At 33.1% G+C, this 18874-nt stretch overlaps 1 protein-coding gene across 3 annotated transcripts in view; it reads right to left on the bottom strand.

The window, feature by feature from the left end:
* Positions 1–329: 329 nt before the first annotated feature.
* PPP4R2 (protein phosphatase 4 regulatory subunit 2) overlaps positions 330–18874 on the bottom strand; it is a 48378-nt gene continuing 29833 nt past the window's right edge. For 2 of the 3 annotated variants that reach the window (XM_023620081.2, XM_005600435.4), the window contains exons 3-9: positions 15760–15930; positions 6499–6592; positions 4678–4715; positions 3743–3817; positions 3341–3484; positions 2351–2640; positions 330–2093 (exon numbers count right to left, since the gene is read on the bottom strand). In XM_023620081.2, the coding sequence (XP_023475849.1) occupies positions 1774–2093; positions 2351–2640; positions 3341–3484; positions 3743–3817; positions 4678–4715; positions 6499–6592; positions 15760–15930 (1132 nt within the window). In that variant the 3' untranslated portion in view covers positions 330–1773. Of the gene's footprint in view, positions 2094–2350; positions 2641–3340; positions 3485–3742; positions 3818–4677; positions 4716–6498; positions 6593–15759; positions 15931–18197; positions 18311–18874 lie in introns of those variants that run through there. The other variant, XM_070238607.1, reaches the window with a different exon arrangement.

Below are 18874 nucleotides of genomic sequence, written 5' to 3' on the forward strand. Positions count from 1 at the left end.
GGGTACAATAAATCAATATTCAGTTTTTATTTCAACTATTAGACATATTCATAAATATATCATCCAGCTGCTGTGAACCTGGCAGTCAAGTCAGTCAGTAGTATATTACCCTACAAACATAAACGGAGCCAAATCATTTCGGTATTTTTAGTTATAGTAATTTAAGTAGTCAAAACAAAATGCAAAACTTGTGGTTGCCGCCCAAATCACCCCAAAGCATATGATACAGTGTCAGAAATTGTTTGCATCAGTTTTATAAGTTCATCTGTGTACTTCAGGTATCTGAAACTAAAAAAGGGATTCTATTTTGATAAAAATGTACTCGAATATTTCATAACATTAATATTTATTGCTTTATATGAATACTGTATTGAAAGCCCAAGCATTCAGTTTACACACAGAAATTATACAATTATATACCGCTTCACAAAGGCAGTGAACACATTACATTCTACAAAATCTACTTTACAGAAATTTAAAAATTCTAAATATCAAAAGGTACAGCTGAAGAAACAAGTATAAATTTGGCAGCCAGTAATTTTGACAGGGAAGTTGCAGCTTGCATGACTTTAAATATGTGAATTTGAAAATATTGAGTTTAGAGTAATCATTGTGCTTTGTGTTGATCTGAAAAATATAACACTGGCTGTCGAAGAAGCATGTTCAAAAATATTTAATTCACTTCAAAATGTCATACAAATTATGGTGGTTTCTATGCACCCTAAAGCTTCAGTCATTCAGCTCTGGTACATTACTAAAGTAATATATTAATCTTCCAGTACAGTGGTGTTTCATATCATTGACATTTGCATACTCTAGAATAATTTAGAAAGAAATGTGTAATATTCACAATGTTCAGAAAAGCAAGCGAAAGGTCAAGGACCCGCCCAGTTCTTCTGAGATGGTCTCACATCAGCTTTTATGAGCATTCATTCTACAAAACAGTAAGCTATATTTGAACACAATTTCCAAGATAAAGCACATTTTCTCATAAATAATGAAGTCTTTTTCTCAGGCACCTCAGAAGTATACAAAAGAATTTTAGTTTGAACAGATCTCTTGGAATGTGTTTAACCTGGTATTTCAACAGACTTAAGATTTCCAGGGTTTCACAAGGGCCAGATTTTATTTGAATTACTCAGAAGAGAAAGAAACTGTCTTCTGAAAGAGGTGAACTCAATCATTATCAATAGAAAAAGTATCCACTGTATTCATCTCTTATAGAAACAGAAAAATATAACATTTCCCCCCTTAGAATAATATATATATATATGTATATATGACTTAAAGTTCCATTGTACATAGTCAAACAATAAAATCTGGAAACCAGCATGAAACCCTATAATTCACATGTTAAAATGTTGAAACTATGACCAAAATATGAAAACTGCTAGAGCTGTCAGAAAGGGACAAGACAAAAAGCTTTCTTGCATATATATCAACTAAACGTGATAATCTCCAAAAGGTTTTCAAAATTATAATTATTACCTTCCAGTTTAAAAACTTTAATTCTAAATTTAAAAAAAAAAAAAATCTATACACAAACCACTGATTTGACCAGACCAAAAAAAAGTCAGCGGTAAGCAGGACCCAGAGGAGCTGATATTCACAGTTCTTACATGTACAACTCTTTCAGGATTTATCCCATAAAGTACTTTATTTTACAACCTGCTTCTCTTGTAAAACTAAAGGTCCACTTTATTACATAAAAGTTTTATACAGTGTAAAACCAGAACTGTATGTAAAATACTGCATCTAAATGTTTCTAAATAGTTAGTCTTGTTCCATTGGTTCATCTGTGACTTCTGTGGCTTCGTCATCATTTTCCATGGATGATTCTGAGAGAATCTCTCCAGTTTTACTGGAATTGGATCCTACTAATCCTTCTGTTTCATGGCAATCAGAACCACTACTTACAGAGCCTGTATTTTCACTACCTTCAGAACATAAATCTTTCTCAGCTTGAGTCAGATCAGATTCCTCCATTTGATTACTTTCCTCAGAAGTCTCTTCATTCACAGTTAAGGCATCATCAGATTCTTTTTCTTGATTTTTTCTTTCTGGGATCATTTCTCTTGATGTCATAAAAGACTCTAAAAATAAGCAAATGTTGTTGTAGTTAAATTTTATTTTCAAAATACCTCCACAACAGTTAAGTTTCATGAATTCTGATATTCTACAGTTCAAATCATATCCCCTGAAACTCAGCAGCAACTACATACAGGTAGGAGAAAAGCCCAACATCAGAATTATAAGGAGTTCCATTATGTTAAATTCTTTCACGCAAAAATGAAGTACAAGAATTTGAGGATCTCCTTACTCCACCCTTTTACAGATGGTCTCTAAATACCTTCTTCTTCCTCTTCATCCTCTTCTTCATCCTCTTCAGTACAGTGCTGCCTGGTACAACTACTTTCTTTATCTTTATCCTGAGATGAAGATGATGCTTCTGTTCCTTCTACCATAACTGAAGAAATTTCACTGGCAGATGTTTGACTGGCCATCTCTCTGACTTCACTTTCTTTGTCAAACCTGAGTCTTTTTACCTCGTGCCCCTCCGCTTCCACAGCATCTTCATCTGGATGTTTATTTTTTATAGGGCTCACTGAGGAACCTTCTGATTCAGATGTCGCAGAGTCACTGTAAATGTTTTTTTAAAGCGTCATTAATAAAAGTGTTTTCTTCAACTTCTACATTCTCATTTTTAAGGTCTAAATTTTTTTAATTCTATTTCACTGTCAAAGTTAAATTGTAACATCTGGGCAAAGAAAAACACAAAAGAATAATTTTGAGGAAACCTCAATTGCTTAATGAATATTCTCCACTAGGACTAGTCAGCAAGTCATATGACCTTTCTGTTCAAATCATCAGTAAGTTAAATGTCCTTTTATAATAAAACAATAAGTCTTCCATATGGACATACATGGTCTTTCTTTAAGACTTTCTCTTTTTGAGATGGGATATAAATATAAGGTTTCTTTTTATGATCTACAATGAGAAATAACTTACAAAATTTCAACTCATTTACAAATAGCTTTTCCCTTTTCAAGTAACTTCCAAAAACCAGAAATTAAAGGTATCATGACAACTTTACTTTCTTAAGATTCTACTATAAATAGGATCTCCCCAAATTAGCAATTTTAAGCCTTTTCTATATCCATCGTCAGCATGTACTAATGCTGCAAACAGAAGCCATAGCTCCTATAACCACAACAAAACCTTGTTCTATCCCTCAAAACAATTCTAAACTGTAAATGAGTGCTAAAAACCATCAATCAATGTTACCATTTTACAAAACATGAAAACATTTTCTGTTATTAAATATAAATCACATACAAACCTGTGATTTTTGTCCTCATTTTGCTCTAAGTTTGACTCTTTGCTGTCTGTGCTCTCAGGCAAGCCATTTGTTGTCATGGGGACTGACAAAGAAACCTTTGGTCGATTAAGTGGCCTAGGTGTTCCAGGCCCATTTATATTAGACCTACGGTAAGATAAATGAACATCATTTTCCCATTTTTGTAAAAAGTCATCCCTCCCAAGGTTGTTTATATGAACACATCACCAAAGTTTTTGCTGAAATTTTGACTTTCAGATCCGTGGGTTACTAAATTAACTAATTCTGTTTACTATATCCTATACACTCCTTAAAAATGTCCAATTTTTTAAAAAGTCTATTGAACCTGCTACTCAAAATTAGGAAAATGCAAACTCTTAGGATATTAAAAATCAATAATCTCACCTCTCAGTATAACTTGGTGAATTTCCAGGAAACATAACACCATTCATTCGATTTAAACTATTAGAATTGTTTTTCCTATGAGCAAAGAAAAAAACATTGTTATGGATGCTTTACTTCTTTAATTTTGATTAAGAATCACAAGTCTGTAAGATTTTTCACTCTCACAGAACCAAAGAAAATGACTTCTTTGAGAAATAACATAATTATGGAATTATCTCAGTATCTTATTCTTGAAAGAGTTCTAAAAACAATTTCACCACTATTGTCTATGAAATCTGAGATATTTTAACCTTAAACCAATGTTTCTAAAGGGGGGGCAACAACTTTCTCACAACCACCCTTCCCCAACCCTGTATCCCCCAGGGACATTTGGCAAGTCTGAAGACACTTTTCAGGGCAAGAGAGGCACACTACTGGCATCCAGTGGGTAGAGGCAAGGACACTGCTAAACCTCCTGTAATTCTTTCCAGGATATCCACTCATAACAAAATGTCAACAGTGGCAAGGACTATGCCCTAAACTGACATCTTAACTTGCTACATAAATCTTGACAACTGGAAATACTTTTCCATCACGAAGAGGAACGTCATCAAGCAGCTTTCCAAACCTAGGAGTTATGTCCTAGAGATGCCCTGGAAAGGTACCTAGGATGGGATCCCAGGGCCCTGAGCGCTCCAACAGTACATGAATCCAACAATGTTAAGATTACAGTAAATCACCAATCTCTTTAATCCAAATCTCTTTACTACAAAAACATATAATTAATATTACCAGTAATATTCTACTCTGGGGACTGGTTAATAGATTCACAAGTACTTATCAATGTTATCCCTTTTAATTACATATAAAATAAATGCAACCTATTTTAAGACTAACATATTAGAAACGATGTAATAAGTACAATATACCAGGAACAGAAAAATCTCAATACTTACTCTGAAGAAGGATAAACACAGCTAACAACCATCACATTCTGCAATAATGAAAATTGGTGATTTAATATGAGGAAAAGTACAACATAAAGTTGAATCATTTGTTTTAATTTCTTAAAAATCACCCTGATAGGTTAAGTTTCCATTTATTCCAATTTTACTAAAAATGAAAATAAAGGTTAAAAATGAAAACTTCCAATCAAACAAGAAAAACTAAAACAATAACAAAAGATCAAAATCTAATATCCTACTAAACCATTTATTTTTTTCCCAGTCTTATTTTTTTTACTCTAGTTAATCTGAAGCCTTCACATCATATATTATATGTAATAGAGTGGAACCATACTCTCTCATTTTAGATTGAATCATCAAGATATTTAGAGATTGTAGTATTTAGGCCAAGTATGATGGAGCAGTACCCAATCCAAGGCTTGATGTGTAGCAATATATACCCCAAGGAAAGAGACTCAAACCTTTTTTATAATATAATCATCCTGGTAAACTTTATTGTCAACAACCACTCAAAGTTTGCTACGTGCCAGAGTAAGTGCTTTACATTTACTCCCCCTCACACCCTATTATTATCCACATTTTACAGATGAGGAAACTGAGACTTTGGGTTAAGTAACTGGTCCATGGTTATCCAACTATGAAACACTGCAGCCCTGATTTGAAGGCAGGGCCACCCCTGATATGACTACTGTGACACTGCCTCTCCATCCAAAGGCCACCAAAGTGTACTTATTAAAGTCCCTGAGCTGAGAAATAAGTACTGATGAACCATCTCAATTCCTTGCCCTTCAGAAATCTCATTAAACTGACGGCATGGAAGCTCAGCAAAACATAGTAATCCAGCAAGGCCCTAAGGTCTACTGCAAATCACTAAATAGTTTGGATTCCTGCTCCAAGGGTAAAATAAATTGAATTTGAATTAGAACCTTAAAATGAACACTGGACTCTGTTTTAGGTTCAATCACCAGCTGAGAGAATTAGCAACCCATTGGTCCAATCTTGGTTCCCCTGGGGCTCCTTCATTAGTTCTTCATTCCAGACAAGTAAACTTACTTTTCATTCCCTCAAACACCTCAATGTCTTTGTTCACCACGTTGTTTCCTTTGTTCAGAATGCCCTTTCCTCATTACTAACATCCTCCTCACTCACAAAAAACCTAATGCTTCCCTCATTCTCTCTTTTTTGCTGAGAAGTTTCACCCCAAGCTAACACCGATGGCCAATCTTTCTCTTTTTGTATGTTGAGCCGTCACCACAGCATGGTCACTGACAGATGAGTGGTGTAGCTCCATGCCTGGGAACTGAACCTGGGCCACTGAAGCAGAGTGCACCGAACTTAACCACTAGGCCACGGGGGCTGGCCCTCTCTCATTCTTAAATCTGACCCGTATCTCTCTCAGTATCTAATTTAAATGATGTGCATCAGTGTTTTTCCAAAGTTTTGTCCCTCAATTCCAGAACCAAATAAGTGAATTCTGTGGGTTAACAAGTGTGCAAAACACTCTATTAAAGTTAAAATGTCAACTATAAAACTCCATAGAACCTTTAATAATATTGAGGTATACAATGAATTTCCAAGAAACAATAATCTGCTTTTCCCCAAACTTAACTGATCACAAGCCCTCCTCTGCCCCTCCTATTAAAATCTCTCCTTGAAACTTAGAACACAACTCGGAAAATAATTTAGGAAAAACTTCAGGTAGGCTGAGAAAACCTCTTTCAACAAAAGGTGCCTGAACCAGATCTTACTCAACGTTCTTCTCTGAAATCTATTATGCTAGGTTTAACATAATTTCAATGATAAAATAAATACCTTTTCTACTCCTCTGAGAAATTTGTCTGTTCCTGTATAGTTTCTCCTTGGATCTGTTAGCAATTCACATAGTCGCTGAATAGTAAAAGGGATACTGCAAAAGAATATAATTTTATAGTTTGAGGTCATTAATTATCAAGAGAATTAGGAACATTATTAAACTTGCTATTTAAAGCTTTATCTAGTCACCCATGTGTTAACCTATAAAAGGAAATGCTACAATAGGGGAATGAACGGCTGAGTCACTTAAAAACAGGCAAGAGAATAAGCACACCTGTCTTTTTATTTAACAAGAAAACAATTTTCTCTTCCTTGCCTTAAAAATAAAAAAGAACATCAAAACTAACAAAAAGCTTCAAAACTGACCAAGAAAAAATTTCAACATTCTCAATTCTGAAGATTCAATTTTAAGTTTACAAGCGAAAGAATACAAATAATAATAAAGTTAGTTTATTTTAATACAGAAACTTTTCCTCAAGTATTCTCTTGCATACAAAGACTTCTTTCCAGTGTTCAAATAAAACTACAAACACTTTGTTACTGGACAAAATAAGACAAATGATTCCAATGAAAAGTATTATAAATACGTCTTTGCTCCATAATTACAACTTTATATACAATCTATGTTTCATCAAACTTAAAATACTCACAACAAACATACTCAAAGCTCCTTACTTTCCCTTACTTTACCAAATACGTCAACCGTAATCAAATGTTCATTTGATGACAGCAAATACAAAAGTGACCTAAGCTGGAACTAAAATCATTTCATAAATATAAAAACGATCTCACATACTGTTAGCGTTCCTCAGAATTACAATCAGAACAGCAAACATGAGATTAGATACGACAAATGCAGGTAAAAGTACAAACACAAACTTCAGACTAAGTATGTGCCAAGCAATCTATTCTTCTTAGAAAGAGAATTACAAAGCCTGAAATTATCAGAGTTAACATTCGCAAAGTTCTTTACTAGATTATAGGCAGTTTGACAAAACACTCTCCCCCCACACAAGGTAAAGCAGCTACTGAGTAACACTGCCAAGACTCAAACCTAGTTTCTCTAATTTCAAATCCTATGTTCTCCTTTCCACTATACCACACATATTAAAATCATAACTTTATTTTCTAATTGGACAACCTACATTTAGTTCTTATATTCTTAGCATCAATATTATTATGTTCTTACAAAGTCAGTATAAGATTTATAACAAATTTTGAAAAGGTAAAAAGTAAATGTTATTCATATAAAAACAAACATTTTACTTATTTGAGAGACCAAGAATCAATCTTGAGAATTCTCAGGTAGCATCAAAACCTAAAAGTCAGAAAACTATCGTTCTGCCAAAAGACTGGGCACTAACTAAAGATGAAATGTTTGCCTGATATCACAAATATCCAGACGCAGTTAGAAATACCTAACTTCTTTGATGTTCATCATGACAGTTATAGGAAATTCCTTTGGGTTTCTGAGAAAAAATACTCTCTTCCTTGCTTTTGAAAATCTATTCAGAGTGAAGTATACTGTCAAAACTAAGAATTTTTTAAAATGGATGAGAGAAGCACAAGGCACACTAACAACATTACTAACAGTGAAAGAGTAAGCTAACACATCCGTTTTGTTCATTCCTATAAAGACAATTCATACTTGGAAACCCACAGCTAATATGCAAGACAGCTGTTAACTCCGTTGAAAAAAAAATTTAAGCACTTTTCCAAACTACATATATAATAAACAACATTACTTTCCAAATTGTCTTTGTTCATATTTGAAAGCTTCTTAAGGGCAGGATCTCTTCACATATATTATGTTCAATATGTAATTTATGTGCACAACGTGATTTCAGAGTATTAGTGGTATACCTGCACCACAGCCCTTCTTCTCGCTCACTACTCTCCAAACCTTACACACACACACCACCTATGCTATTCCCTCATTAATTACCTCACAGTGATTCTGTAAGTAAAAGTTTATAATTTATTCAAAAATAGCAGCTAGTTTTAAGAATATTCAAACAGTACCTAACGGGCAAATACTTAAACAGATATTGTCTACTTATGTCTCTTCCTCTAACTAAATTTCTTTCAAAAAACACCAAAAACTAGTATTTTCTCTCAAATTAAAATTACCTTTAAAAGATGAGTAACTTCTACTTAACAATGTTTACAGTATATGATTTGGCTAATTTTCTTTAGGAACTGTGCCAATTATTAACACTGTATGTGTTGGTGAAAATTAATACTGCTTTTAGGGGAAAAACTGTACTATGTTGCATAGCGTGTAATAGAAATAATAGCCAATGATAAAATCTTACTGTCTGAGACACTTTCAACAGCTTTTAAAGTCATTTTACCAAGTGTCCAATAGATGGCACTAAAATGTCACACAACACTTCCCTTCCTCAATGGACAGGCTAAAATTCATGAATAAAACATTACTGGTAAATAAAAGTAACCACTGAAAATACTAATATAATTTTGAGAACTGCATTAAAAGGTCTCTTTACAGTTTGTATTTTTTAACCTTTTATATAAATATGAGAACCTATTATAAAGCTAGAAAAACTTAATAGCCAAGCAGACAGACATGTAAATAATTACAAATACAAAAACAAATGCTAATAAAATTGTGTACACAGTGCTATAACAACAGAATAAACTATATGCCAGGGAAGCAAGCATGAAGCTTAATTTGAGGTAGGTCTTTAAAAGGAAGCATAAGAATAAATCAGATAAACAAATCCAACATGAAGCCCTGGTACAACTCTATGACAGTTTGCCTGCTATTACTCTTCCATTGGACACAGCACATAAAATAGTTTATTTTAACTCCTGAAAATATTAAGGCTTTTTCCAATAAAAATGTGGCCAAAGACACATGTGCTAAGAAGAAAAAATGCATACCACCCACTCTCAATGAAAAGTCTGAACCAGAATCCCCAAATTTTGGAGAATGGAGGAAGGATGTTCATTAGCAGAGGTACACTGTAAAATAAATAACTTAGTAGAAAAGTATTCTTCCTTGTTTCAAATAAAATACATGCAGTTTACTCTGCAATATATTATCTTTTGTGCCCACAGAATAAGATGAAAAACTAAGATTATATAGGGAACTAAAAAAAGCTTTTTAAAAAGACATGCCTAGCTAGCATTAAAAAAAAAAAGTATACCTAGAAAATCCAATAAAACTTGGGAAAAAACAAAACCAAACCACATAATTAAGTAAAGCATCCAAAGGTTAACAGGTCCTTTCAAATGGTATTACTCAGAAACACTACAGAAAACTGTCAACCAGTCCACTTTTGTGTGTGTGTGTGAGGAAGGTTGTCCCTGAGCTAACATCTGTGCCCATCTCCCTCTATTTTGTTGTATGTGGGACAGCACCACAGCACTGCTTGATGAGCGGTCTGTAAGCCTACGTCCAGGATCCGAGCCTCTGAACTCTGGTCCGAAGCAGAGTGCGTGAACTTAGCCACCACGACGGCCCCTGTCAACCAGTCCACTTTTAATATACAAATTATAGAGTAGTGTGGTTAAAAAAAAAAAAAACACTGGCTAGCCCACTGGGAGACCTTGCCCAAAGTGAATTTACCTCTTACGTCTTCACATTCTTATCTAGAAAACAGGGATTCTGAAAGTACACTTCTCACATGTGTGTCATGAAGACTAAACATGACATAATATATAGAAACCACTTAACAGCACCTGAAATATTTTATAAAGTGTTCAATAAATCTTAGTTTCTACCTTCATCCTGATTCCATCTATTATTTAATGAGATTGTGGGAAGGCACAAACGCTCCAAAAACCAACTACAGAGAAACAAAATTAAAAAGTATATCTTTGTCTCTAAAAATATTCCTTTTAATCCCAAGGAAAACAACTAACTCTGATTAAATAGGATCACACATTTTACATTAGTTATGTATCTTAATTTTACTGTACTCTGTCCCCATTTACTAGTTTAAAAAAAAATTGTCAAATCTTATATATCTAAAAGCTATGGGAATTCAAATATCAAGAAAAGCTACTGAACACCAGAGAAAGACATCTAAGCATAAAATAGTAATTCAATGCTATTTTTTAAAAGACAGAAATTTTAAACACTAAAGTAAGCCCTAAAGGAATAATTTCCCATCATATTTTAATCTGAGATTAGACTATACTTTGACTAAAATTTATCTTAATCTGTCTAAATGTCTAATCAACAAAATGTGCAAATATTCTGAATATATAACCAAGGTATTCAGCTGGAAAAAAAAGCATTCAGAAAATAAAAAAAAGAAACGTACATTTCATTTACAGTCTAAGATTAAAAAAAATCAGATAACTGACTACCTTATTCTGTATTGTATGTGCAATTTTCCTCATGAAAAAGATAACGGAATATAAAGTATAACACAGAGATCATTAGAGTAAAAAAACTAGAGAGATAATCATAAAATCAGACATCCTATTAAGAAAAATGCTAAAACAGCCAATTCACTTTTGTTTTATGCATAAAGATGTGCTTTACTATGTCTTCATTTTCTGACTATTAATAGCCACATTTATACTATGCCTTAGTTAACAGAATTACTGAAGTCAGACCTGAACTTTTTAGGTGGAAACTAACTTAAATGTCTCTCAGTTATCCAAGGCTGAACGGGTTCCGTTTTGTTTGCTCTTATGAACTGCGAAAGCCAGAAATACCACTGGAATCTGTGATATTACCTTTAAAGCAGTGTGCTCTTTCTGTACACAGGCTTTGACATTTGCATAAATATACACATATATAAATATTCATATGTGTGTATTTTATACCTCAAATCAAACGTCAGAAATTCTGAATCAAATGTCAGAAATTCTGGGATCTACTGAAAATGTCACTGTGAAATGACAAGTATAAAAAATTAAGAAAATGAAGAATTAGCCTCTTTCAATAACTGTAACTAACCTAGTTTTAAACTAATATAAGTAAACTAATATCTGTGTCATTCCCCATTCCAAAATAAACCTACAACGATTATCAATGCTTTTAATCAAGTTAACTATCTTGCATAGTGCCTAGAGTAGTCTGAATTATTTTACTTGCATCAAATAAAAATGTCAAGAAAAAATTAGATTTCTGCTAGTTCCTATCTTTCAATTTTAAAAATTTTATTAGAGAGAACATCACACCAAGCCATATGAGGAGACAAGACAAGGAGGGGAGTAGAGTAGGAGGAAAGGCTACTCAATAATTCTGATTCTCAACTAGTTATGCTAAGAGAAGAAAAGGGAGTGAAGAAAACAGAAATAAATACATTTTAACTAATAGATTCAATACACCCAACAAACAGTGACACAAATACTTAAGAAAAAATGCAAAACCTCTATTTTTCCCAACCAACCAAGGAGCAGAAAATCCAGCAAGCAATAAAATAGTCAAGAGAGAAAAGAGAACTAAGTAACAAAAGGCTAGAACCCACTCTCTTATCCCTGAATAATGGCGAACCAACACAAAATCAAAAAAGGAGCATGTGTTTTATATTTACAATCCAGATTTAAGAGTATAAAAATCTCATCTATGACCTTTAAAAGAAGTATGAAGAGGCAAGCTCTCAGGTGCAGAAACTTACGAGACATGTCTGTGTGCATGAACACACATATAAAACAATCGTGAAAGTTTTCAGGACTAAGCAAAATCTGGTTAATCATGTATATTAAAATAACTTCAGAGTAAAAAATGCAACAGTCAGAAAGACTATCAAGCCAAAAGATGATAAGCACTCCTCAGTTGTGACTATACCTGCCTAAGAGATGATTTAACAAAGATTTTTAGTTATTAAATGGTTGTGCACTTTTTCCAGACTCCCTCACAAATAAACAGCCATGTTATTTTAGTGCTACCCACACTAAGTGAAACGTGCTGCTTATTTTAGAGGGGTCTTAGGTCTAACACCACTATCAAAGGAGGGGCAAGACTTAAGTGATTTATACTTTTACAGTATTCTTCCATTCTAAGTAATTCAGAGGACACAAAAAAGTCTTAATTTTTCAAACTACTAGGAATGTAAGTTACATTCTCTGTACCCTTCAAAATTCCCTCTTTGTGTCCCATTATAGGAATTAATTTCTAGCTACTTGCAGTTTCTAAATTATATTCATGGTGTCTATGATAGGAAGAGGATTTTCATAAATAGCCTTGGTTTGAGTAAGCCCATAGATTCTTGTTCATTATAAGCCCAAGCAGAGGGCACAAAACGGCAACAAATATCTTTTAATCCATCATCTCATTTAAGTTTCTGATTTTGTTTTAATTTTTGGTGTTTCTCATCTAAGAAACTGTAACTTCAGTTCTGGAGAGTAGCTATAATCAATCCATCTTCTCCTATAAAATTTTAAAGTTCAAAAGTAATTTTAAAAGGACAAGAAAATATAACTAACCAAATTTAGAAAAAAGAATTTAAGCATTTGACTATGTAATTGTATGTACCATGCCCTGTTAAACAAAATATAGGCACAGAAGTGTGCTCTTCTTCCTTTCACTCACTTATTCAGTACTTGTTTGTTCGAGAACCCTGTGTTCGGGCATTCACTGCTCTAGGCTTGTTTGGAAAAGACAGTTACCCCTACTCTCCAGAATCTTACAGCTCAGGAAATAAGCAAACAAGTGAATGGACAATTTCCGCTTCAAGGAGGAAAAATGTGTATGATGACAATATACTAGAATAATTTTAGAAAATGAATAACCTTTTTTCATGGCAAAATACTACTCAGCATTTAACACAGAGCAAATTAAAAGCAAAACCAAAACAACAAAATAAACTTACCAATTAGAAAATCGCCAAAAGATAAGAAAAACGAAAAAAGGATATGAAATCACAATTCATACAAGAGCCAATAAGGACAGAGAAAGATGTTCAATTTCACTTGCAATCAAAGAAAAAAATCCATGCACATACACAGAAAAATACTGAAGAATTACACAAACTGCACTTACATACACACAAAAGCATAAATGACCACATTTTGTGAGGTCAATTTGGAAGTATCAATAAAAATTTTAAGTGTGCATACACTCTAATCTAGCAATTCCATTTCTACAAGTTAAAAAAAGGGGAAACAATCGATACATATAATCAATACATAACATTCATCAACACAAAAAGGTATGTACAAGGATGTCCACTACAAGCACTACTTGTAACAGCCAAAAAAATCAATGCCTACCACCAACGGGGATGGGGTAAAATGAATTACAACCTGCTCATATAACAGAAAATAATGCAGCCATTTCAAATAAATAGACAAACAAAAGAAAAGCCGTAAATATACTGATATAGAGAAGATTCCAAAACTCTTCTAAAAGGAAAATACAACTAGCATGTAATGTGATCCTACTTTGATTCTTTCCTTTATGTACTCCTATAACATTTGGGGCTCTCCTTAAAACTATGAACACATATCACTTTTGTAATTTAAAAGATGATCTAATACAAATAGTGGGAGAGGTATACTAGAAAGGACAGACGCTCAAACTGGTTGAAAAAGAAAAAAATGCCACTTCTACCCACGCCTCCTACGAAAACTTTTTTTAAAAACAACTACTAGTTTATGTATATTCAAAACATGAAATTGAAAAAGATCACAGACGTGTTTCAATGTACCTATAATACAAAAAAGGTTAAATTTAAAAATGAAAAATATTAACGTATCCCTGATAAAAACTTGCATTCTACCTGATTAGGGAAGATGATTTATAAACTGCCACTTTGAAAACTCAAATTAAAAAAATACAAGTTCAAAATACTGATGGTTCAAGATAAAAAAATGTTTTAAAAGCAATTATGTTTAAGTATGTTTAGACATTTAATGATTGTTCAGGTTATTTTGAGAAGGTCAATTAACCTGTTTTACAGATTAAGAAATTAGAAATTTATATTTATTAAATAACCTAGATATCTGTGTCTAATCCAACTTAATTTTAAAGAACTGAAAACGGTATTACCAATTTAGAATCATAAGTAAATTAGCTTAACATTCACAAGCAGTGGTATAATCTGACCTATTTCACCTTAACTCTCATTTTTAAATGGTAGCCATAATTTATTGAAATAAAAGATGAGTCACCATAATACCTAAGTACTATCTATCTACGCACTATTTATAAATATCCTCTTCTCCTGAACACATTCGGTTCAATAGTAAATCTTATGCAACATAGTTCTAATACATAGCATGTGACTTCTGGGTATGCACTTAAAAAAATTAAATAGTAATAATAAGGAAATACATGCATATGGTTAAATAATTTTCAACAGTACAACAGGGTACTATAATTGATGAACCTCAAAGATAAAGCTGTAATTTCTACACCCCCTCCCAAAATATTTTAGTAACAGACCTGAAACCAAAGCACAGGGATTTGATATTTTAAGCAAAATGCCTAAACTTAAAAACAGGGGAACAAGACAAATAACAAAGAGTTGACTGAATTATATTATCTTGCTGCAAATCCTATGTGATTAAACATCTGAAGAAGAGACTATTTATGCTATCTAAAAATACTCACAAGTGAAACCCCTTCAAATAAAATCTGCCCCAGATATGAATTCACAGTTAACATATCCACAATTCACTAAATTTGGTATTGTCACCCCACACTCCGAACTGTTAACGCCAAACAAAACATTGAACAATTCAACTTCACCAATATTACTTCTCTTCAAGAAACGAAACCCTAAAAATACAACATTCTAAAAAGAAAGCATTTAAAATGACACAGAATATGAGACACAGCAACATTTTTTAAAAGATGAGTTTTATTTTAGTGCAGAGTATCTTTTTCAGTGCAATGTTTTACAAAGGGCTAAAAATGTTACTTTTTGGTGAAGGACTCAAAAAAAATTTTTTAAATAAGAAATCACCAAGTAGCATACTTTCACAAATTGTCTTTTTTCATTTTAAAAGAAATATGACTTATCTCAAATGATTTACATGTTCTATACAAAGAATAAGAATTTACAATACCAGATATAAAACGGAAAGAAAAACATTAAATATTTCCTGATAAATGAACATTTCCACTGTCATACTCATGTAAAATGTGAATGCCAACAGTTGTAAATATTTTAAATACTTGTAAGCTGAAAATCAGTAACTACTATACATGTTACTAGAAAGACAGAATTTATTCTAATGGATAATCAGTTATCAAACAACCAAACACACTAAGACAAAGAAAAATCTGTAATGTTCTGCTAAAAATTAAACCTTAAAATAGTATTAAGTGCATACCCATTAAATCCAGTGACAATTTTCAGTATTCTTTCCTTCATTTCATCAAAGGGAATATATTCGACATTAGGGTTGGGAGGACCTCTTGGTTCCGGAGCTGAAGTTCTGAAATCATCCATCACTTTCTCCAGTTTGAAAATAAAATAGCCTTTAAATTGGGACCACTGAATCCTACAAGCAAAAAATTAAAAAAATATAATACCATGTAGCTTTACAATTCTTGAACACAAAGCACAGATACAGAATTTACTATGACTAATGCTAACAGAAATTAAGATCTGTCTAAGTAGTAGTAAGAATAAGTCTTTGTTCAGTAGCACACACCATGCCTCATCAATCTGATTCACAAAATCCAATCTGGTTCCATCCAATTCTCCCAACTCTTGACCCAAACAAAATCCAAAACCCTGACAAAAAACTTTAAAATAAGCTATTTCCAGCTGAAAGTCTATTAATGTGCTAAGCCCTATTCTTAGCACTTTTAAAACATTTCATTTCGACTCTATCCCTCAACCTAACTAGGGAGATGTTACTAGCCAATTTTAAAAAGGTTATTAGAAACTGGCCCAAGTTCACACTTAGAACTTTAAGTGGACAGTCAGAATGACTCCATACCCTAAGTTCTTAACACAGAAGCTATAATGCTTACAAAGACTAGTAAAGGTTTCTTGTCTTGTATCTGTTAAATAGCAAAACAAAGTTAATTTCTCCTTTATTCTTTTGCTTTCAGCTATTATTTTCAAGAACTTTTGTCCTTTAAAAGGTATATATCATAGGTTCTAACCAAGAGGTATCTGCAAAGTAAAAATATAAATTTAATGGGGCTGATCATTCACACAAGGTTTATAAAACACAACCTTCAAAAGACAGCTATTTGAACCAGCAGACTTAAAGTATCATAGAATTCAGTCAATCACATCACTGGAACAAACAAAAACAAGTAAATTTAATCTCAACATTGAATTAAGTGAGTGAAGGACTGGCAAAAATAAGAACATACTGTGAATTGCTTACACAAAAATCACGAAAATGTTTTTTAAGAACTAATTTTAAAATACAAATTATAAGCTCAGAAAACCTCTATAAGTGGGGTCCCAATCAAGAGAACATTTTTTTTGCATTATTATACCATATCATAGTACATTTTATTGATTAATTGAGCAAACATTAAAATATATCAGTGGAGGAAAGAGCCCAGAAACAGACCCACGCATAAACTGAAACTTAGTATATGGGAAAGGACAAGACTATTAAGTAAACAGTCTGAGAAATGATAGGACTACTATAAAATTTTACTAGAGTTCAAAACTTAAAGGGCTGTCTTTTTTTCTCTTTGCTGATTATACCAATAGCACAGTCACTACAAAAAATTAGAAATTAGAGAAAGATAGAAACAAAATAAAAATTGTCCATAGTCTACCCAGTGATCATCACTAAAGTATATTTTAGTGTATTTTTTGCTAATTTTATTCTATTCTACTTATTTACTAAAATTTGGTATCCTAGTCTATTATCCCTTTGTTTCTCCACCTTATTCACCATGGGTATCCTTAGGGGACAAACAGCGTTTGAAAGTAAGACTTAATTTGCATCATATGGTTGCATCATTATTTAACAGCCACCATTAAAAAACAATAATAATAATTCAGGTTTGCTTTCAGCTCACTACAATTAAAAATAATTGTGGTTAATATCCTAATAATAAACTTTGTAATAATAAACTTTATTATCCTAGGATAGATTTCTCTAAGTGGAATTACTGAGTCAAAAGTTTGAAGTATCAAGACTTTTGATCAACACTTTTAAAAGCCCCTCAGAAATGCTGTACCACATTATAGCGCCATCAGTATAGATACACCTGTTTCATTCGAGTATCATCATCTTTCAAAACTTCTGTCAATTTGATAGAAAAATTTTAATTTGCATTTCATTTATTGCTAGTAAAGCTGAATATTTTAACATGTTTACTAGCCACAAGACATTTCTTTTGTGTGTAAGTCCTAATGCATGCCTCATCCTGGAGTTCCTCAACTTCGGCACCACTAACACTGTGAGTTAGATTACTGTCTCCCATAGGGGGCTGTCCTGTGTACTGAAGGATGTTGAGCAGCATCCCTGGCCTCTAAACACTAGAAGTCAGTAGCACCCAACCCCCACTCCCAAAAGTTGTGACCACAATAAATGTCTCCAAACGCTGCCAAATGTTCCCTCAGAGACAAAAACTGTCCCCAGTCAAGAATCACTGCCCCCGCCTCCTTAAACTGGTCTTTTTTCTTACTCTCATGGCATTACGGAAAAAGTAAATCATGTGACATAAGTAGGAACATAACTTTTAGATTCTCATTTTGTACTGACTGCTTCAAAAATAAAAATTGCTTTTATATCAATGTTAAAGTGACGCTAAAAAGTTTGTCTAATCGCTCCTATCATGAAATTACCTTTGAAATGTTACACATTTTCTTGTTCAGAAACTCATATCTGAAGACTGCATGGTACCTGCTCCAAAGCAATGAAGTTCTGACACAAATTCTGAAGGGAAAAGTATTTGCCACTGAAAGTAAATTTTTCAAAAGGATCCAATCAGATGCAAAAGAAAGTCTCAACAGGTAACACAAACATTCAGATAATACTTCAGTGCAAACTTGGGTTTCTCTTTTGGCAAGCTGTATATTCATGATAAGGATTCTAATATGTCTAAAGATTCAAGTTACTTTCCTCCACTCTCCCACCTCTCCCTTCCAATTAAAAAGAAAGTTCAAGAAATAGTGTGTTCTGGTTAACCTGATTTATGCTTAATTCTTAGCTAACCTTTGACCCCTTGTTGAGAATCTTTCAAAAGTTTATTAATAGACCAACACTGACCCTTTCCCTTCCACACAGGCAGCTGTACCAAACAAAGATAACACCTCTAACAACATGGCTCAGGCCTAATACAGCCAATTCAGAATTCAGGGAGTACTGGGTTTTTTAAATAGCACTAGCTTAATGGCTGCAGTGGATCTACTCTCCTCATCACTTCTACCACTGCTGCTATCACTTCCTCCACAGTCCATTAGATACCAATTCCAAACTGCCATCGACAGGGATTTGTCCACTCTTTCACTCCCACATTTGC

This window comes from Equus caballus, chromosome 16 (assembly GCF_041296265.1).
Source record: "Equus caballus isolate H_3958 breed thoroughbred chromosome 16, TB-T2T, whole genome shotgun sequence".
Classification (NCBI taxonomy): domain Eukaryota; kingdom Metazoa; phylum Chordata; class Mammalia; order Perissodactyla; family Equidae; genus Equus; species Equus caballus.